Source organism: Kryptolebias marmoratus, linkage group LG9, assembly GCF_001649575.2.
Source record: "Kryptolebias marmoratus isolate JLee-2015 linkage group LG9, ASM164957v2, whole genome shotgun sequence".
NCBI classification, from domain to species: Eukaryota; Metazoa; Chordata; class Actinopteri; order Cyprinodontiformes; family Rivulidae; genus Kryptolebias; species Kryptolebias marmoratus.
Window position 1 is genome coordinate 15,163,391 of NC_051438.1, and position 6,066 is coordinate 15,169,456.

Consider the following 6,066-nt stretch of genomic DNA (forward strand, 5'->3'; position numbering starts at 1 on the left):
GGGATATGGGGGTGCGCTTACAGAGACCTCACAGATCTGAGGTCACTGTAGGTCTGACTGGAAGCACGCAGCCCTCGCTTTCATCTAAAGATCTGCAGTGATATATGAGAGACAAGCATCTCCAGCCTCGCATGCCCAAACACACACACACACACACACACACACACACACACACACATGACCCTAGCATGCCATGCATTTCAATCAGCACACACACACGCCGGCTGGAGACCCTGTTACCTCACACGTTACATATCGGAGACAACATGCAGTGGAAGGAGCTGGGTTAATAACAAGTGTGAAAACGGAAATCCCACTCTGTGGGTGAGGGCCAACGAACGCCGAGGGACCAGCGAGAGGCGAGAGCTGCAGTCAAATCAGAGTAAAGGAATTTCAGCTCAGACTCACACCGGGGACCACACACTCAAACAACAAGTCCTCTTTGGAAAGAGTTCTGGAGAAAAAGAAGGATTTCACGAGTCTGCTTTGAGAAGAAACAAATAGCAGTTTCATTTTGTGACCCACTCCGTCAGGAGACTGTTGAACTTTTCTACTTTTCCTTCTCGCCCCTCTGGAGCCACTTAAAATGTGCATAAAATAAGCCCGTGTGATGTTTTGTCTCAGTTTATCAGTATTCTACACGTAAGATTGTAAGGACAAACGTTCCACCGAGGGCGGGGGGGTTCTTGGCAGGTTGTTCTGTAGAGTTACATAAAGAGGCCCCTCCTGTTTTGGATAAATTACATTTAGTGTCTCACTGCGAATACCTACAGGCTAAATAACCCCCACGATGTGACACCACCTTCCCCGAGGACTAATGTGTGAGGATGGGATGAGCTGCAGCCTGAAGCCAGGGGCATAAACACACTCCCATATGAATACACACACACACACATACACTCACAATAGCTGACAGAGCCCTGAGCGGGTCAGAGAATCAAGCAAATGATCATCTAAAATTTAAATGAAAGCACAATAAGCCCTTGTGTATTTTTGCCTTGTGCAGTTACTATATAAACCAAATGTTCTCTTAAACTTTTCGGCACACAGCTCCGCCGGCACGGGCATTTCTCTGCAGTACACTGTTTAATTTCCTCTGCAGGTTCTGAAGCAGGCCTGCCGGTGTCTGTCGCATCGTGCAGTCTCTGCGGGAACGGCCGGGCTTCGGAGAAAACTGAAGCAGATCAGAGCGAGGCCACCTACAGATTAACTGAGACTGAGAGAACGCCGCAAAGATAACAGTAATTGTTTGTGTAAGCCTGCAAGGAATTCCTCCTATAATTCCTCAATGTGTTTCATCACTGATTAAAGCCCATGAGTTTGGTTCTGTTTTGACTTTCTGGAGCAAATCTTACGGTTTGAAAAACATCATGTCTACAGAATAAAATAGGATGCAAACTCAAGTGATTATATAAACAGAAGCTGGGCTCAGAGGAATAATATTTATCCATATTAATCCAGTTGTTTATGCTAAACACTACATCTAAACTCACATTAAGTTAGGGTGACCAATCAAAGGAGTGAACAAAGTTCCATCTGTAGATGATTTAGTTTAGTCATTCATAAAGTTGGGGTCGAGAACCCACTGCAGGTCGTGAAACATCAAGTAGGGGGTCCTCAGATAAATCAATTTAAATGTAAAAATGATTTCTAACAGCATATATTTACCTATAATGTCACAAGGAATGGAAATAGTAGTACTTAAAGTACTTTCATGTCAGAGCTGCAAACTAAAATGTTGCTATTTTGGTCAAACCTTGAAAATGACATTATGCTAAATTTCCTGCAATATTGTTAAGGACTACTCTCAGCTACTACCACACCAAATTTAGCTCAACATCTGTAAAACTGGCTGAGTTAGAGCTATTTTGTGTGACCTTGTGTTTGATAAGGTCACTAGCTGCAGCAGCCATCTTGAATGGGTTCAACTCCAGAAGTTAATCAGATGAAAATGTCTTTACATTTCTTGCTATCATTAAAATCTGGTCAGGGGTTAATGAGATATTTTGCTGAAGCTACACACGCGAGCACAAAGAACGCTGCAGCTCCGCCTCCTCCTCTGGTGGCGGGTGAGAGTGAACCGATTTCAAACAGCAGGAACACAGTAGCTGAGACTGTGTGACATTATGTCCCAGTTTATCAGGGTTATTACGCTGTTTGTGGTGTCAGTTTGACAAACTGTTGGTGAAATTGTTGAGATAAAACGAAAAATGTCTTGGTTACAAAAACAAAAAGTTGATTTATCTTTCCTAACTGAATTATGATGGCGTGTAATCATATGAAAATCGCCCAGGCTGGTGGGTGCACTCAGATGTTTTGCATTCTCACTGTGTTTGCATTCTGTCCCTCCCCCTCCATGCTAAGACTGTCCTTCTTTGACACAGTTTTTTTTACACACACCACCTCAGTTTCAGGGAGTTAGGAGTTTCTTTCAGTCAAACAACGGTTGGTGAGTTTCGGGAACAACTGCAGCTACCAAACTCTTTTAATCAGACTGACTGTATTTGCAGACCGAACAACTACACTAAGCAGTTTTATCGAGAAAGTATTTCAGATCAGTGGAGCTGGAGCAAAGTTTAGACAGCTTAGCGTTTTAATAAACTGAATTCAGTCAGCGAGTAAACTCAAATCAAGCAAGCTAACACCAAGGTTTACACAAGAAGACATTTCGAATCAAGAGACGATGAAATGATGTTAGCAGAACAAATTATTTGCTCACCTAACTTAAAACTCTCAGGCAGCCCTTTCACTCATATTTCCAAGTTGAAACAACTTGTTAGATTTTACAGTGTACAAAACTAAATGCAAACTGCATTAAATATACAGAGGCTGGGGACATGGGAGTAATGTGGAGCCACTTTATCATACAGGGCCGTGATTGACAGACATGGTGAAAAATCAAAGGCGTGACTGAGACTTGATTTATATAATCTGGAGCTTCAGACTTTCCACTGACTGTAATAAGAAATTTCTCCAAGTCTCATTAACAGACTGTCACAAAGTTTTCAAATTATATGTTGAACGTGTAGGATGTGTTTTGTAAATGAGCTCTTATTATGACAGGATAAAGGCAGCATTGTGGAATATGACCCACTGAACCTACCTATGGGTAAGGCCAGGAAGAAGGGCAGCCAGCAGAGGATAAACATGCCCACCACAACTCCTAAAGTCTTAGCGGCCTTCTTCTCCCGGGAAAACTTCAGAAGTTTCACAGTGAGGGAGCTTCTCGCCTGGTGCGCGCGGCCCTTGCCTGCGCCCGAGCTGCCGGGATGATGGTCGTCCTGCACCTGAGAGCCCTTGTGGATCCTGAGGGTCAGCTCGCTCGTGTTCATCCTCTCGCGCATCACCCCCGCCTCCAGGTTCTTGGTGGTCCTCTTGGCCACGATGTACACGCGGCAGTACATCGCCAGGATGACGGCGAGCGGGATGTAGAAGGAGCCGAGGGAGGAGAAGAGCGCGTAAAACGGCTCCTCGGTGATCAGGCACACCGAGTCGTCCGGGGACGGAGGCTGCTTCCATCCGAGCAGGGGTCCGATGGAGATGACCACGGACAGCACCCAGACCCCGAGCATGGCCAGCAGAGCGCGCTTTTCCGTCACGATGCCCGGGTACTGCAGCGGGTGGCTCACCCCGATGTAGCGGTCGATGGAGATTACGCACAGGCTCATGATGGACGCCGTGCAGCACAGGACGTCCAGCGCAGCCCAGATGTCGCAGAAGATCCTGCCGAACACCCAGCGGTCTAGGATCTCCAGGGTGGCGGACACCGGCAGCACCGTGGTGCCCAGCAGCAGGTCGGCGATGGCCAGGTTGATGATGAAGTAGTTGGTGGGGGTGCGCAGGTGCCTGTTGCACACCACGGAGAGGATGACGAGGATGTTGCCCGCGATGGCGAACACGATGAAAGCCCCCAGCACCAGACCGAGCGGGATGGCTCGGCTGAGGTCCACCTCCGTGGCGTTCCTCCCGGGGCTGCTGCTGTTGGTGAAAGCAAGTTCCGAGGAACCATTTTTCCACAAGTTTGTGACATTGTCAATGTTCCAACTCATTTTGATTCACGACGTCCTCCATAGCAGGCTTTCCGATCACCGCAACTTTAAAAAAAAAGACCTTAACTGAAGTGGTCCAAGTGCTCTACATTGTCCGTATTGGGTCAGATCCGCTTCAAATAAGCCCGGATTTCTTTTCTTTCAGTTCATTACGCAGCCGTTGAGTCTCCGTCCTCCCTCCTGGGGGCTCAGTGGAGAACTGAGGGTGGAAGCAGTCATCCTGCCTCCTCTCTCCCACACAGAGCTGCTTCAAACTGACCAAACATCTCCCCAAAAAACAAGTGCGCATGACGCAGCGCGCGGAGACGTGACTCCTCAGAAGTCACACACAGGATTCTGCTTTTCTCACACAACAATAGTGAGTTTTTGAGGAGAAGAGGCGCTTTGGTTTCTGTCGCTCCTGCATTCTTGCATCATTTCAGGAGATGGTGGCACTTCATTTTATTTTATTTTATTTTATACCCTCACGAGGGGAGGAGAGGAAACTGGGCAATAAGCGTGCCGCAATATCCACATTAACCCGATTTGTGCACGAGTTGTAATCTCGTTTTAAGGAGCTTTCCGTGCATTGTTTGCAGGCACGAGTTAAAAACAAAAAGACAAAAATGAACACAGGAATTACTTCTTATTAGGGTCTATATGCTTTTTGCATGAAAAAAAAGATCAAATCGGTTTAAATTAAGATTTTCAGTCAGCCAGCTTTAAAAGTTAGACTCAGAAAGTGGAATTGATTAAAATCTCAGATATTTCCGCTGAATTCCTATTTTGGTCAAAACGGAGGGATTCCTCCAAGTAATCTCATGTTGGGTTTGAGCTCAGTTAGTGAGGAGTGACTGATTTAATGGGCTGAGAGCCAGTGGGGCTTTAGCTTGGTCTCAAGCAAGGTATAGGACCCCCTCCACCCCCCAAACCCCTGCTCTATTATCAGATATCAGATGGCTTATTGAGGGAAATGAAACTTATGAAACCATCTTGCTCTGATGTTGGATTTTTCTTTCTTTCTTTTTTTTTCTTTCTCAAATCAATCTCTTGACCAAATATGGTGACTTCCAAAGGTTATGTTTGCTGAGTGTCTTAACTTTAACGATCCAAAGGACTTCTTCTCAACCATAAAAGACACTGCAGCTGAGCTGTTCAAAGGCTCCATTAAGAGTCCAGGACGCAGATACATAAAACCTTCGGTAGTAATCATGAGTAGAACTATCTGCATGTACAGAAAGGCAGAATTATACGGAGGCTTTTCTGTTCTACTGTGAAAACCCAGATCCAAAACACGATTTTACTCACATGTTCTCGTGTGTCCACATCTCAGTGGAAAACTAAACAGTAACAATCTTACCTGTTGTAGAAAGCCCTTTAGTTTAATTCTGACTGGACTGATGAGCTAATGACTAGTCCGAGCGGGTGCAAGACAAAGGTGGATTGTTGTGGTGCCTGCTCTCACATCGCTGTCAGTTTCACATTTACAGTGAAAGACGTGTGGTTATTTCCAAACAGAAATAACAGACTGTTGGACTAGCTGTTCGCTCATCAGTTTGTTCAGATTTAAACTCTTTTTCTCCAAACTAAAGGCTATCTACAACAGGTAAGATATTAACTGTTCATAACCTTTCCTCAGACTCATCCTTTAAATGACCCGAACTATCCTTTTAAAGATAGCATACAATAAAAACACTTTCCCCATTTCCTTTTTTTATTTTCTGTAAGTGAATTAACATTTGACTGATAATGTTTTTAGATGCAATATTTAAAAAAAAAAGAAAACTAATTGATTAAACTTTTTTGAGGAATAAAAAAAAAAATGTTCTCACTGCACTGAAAATGATTTTGTGAGAAAATCTGGTAAAGCTCACAACAAACGCAGCGCCTGAACGTGGCACACGTTTGTCAGCGGTGTTTTCCCTCCGTTGGGAAAGCATTTATTTTCACTCAGAGGTGCGCTGATATTTGTCCTAATAGATGTATTGATTATGGACGAGTCAACACATTCACCGCACGTCATCTTCAGCGCATCCTA

The 6,066-nt window shown here is 44.8% G+C and overlaps 1 protein-coding gene across 1 annotated transcript in view; it reads right to left on the reverse strand.

Moving 5' to 3' along the window:
* Positions 1-4,348, reverse strand: part of LOC108240523 (alpha-1A adrenergic receptor) — an 18,521-nt gene extending 14,173 nt beyond the window's left edge. Inside the window, exon 1 of the mRNA XM_017424071.3 lies at positions 3,104-4,348. Coding sequence (XP_017279560.1) covers positions 3,104-4,049 — 946 coding nt within the window. The 5' untranslated portion in view covers positions 4,050-4,348. The remainder of the gene's footprint in view (positions 1-3,103) is intronic.
* Positions 4,349-6,066: the final 1,718 nt, after the last annotated feature.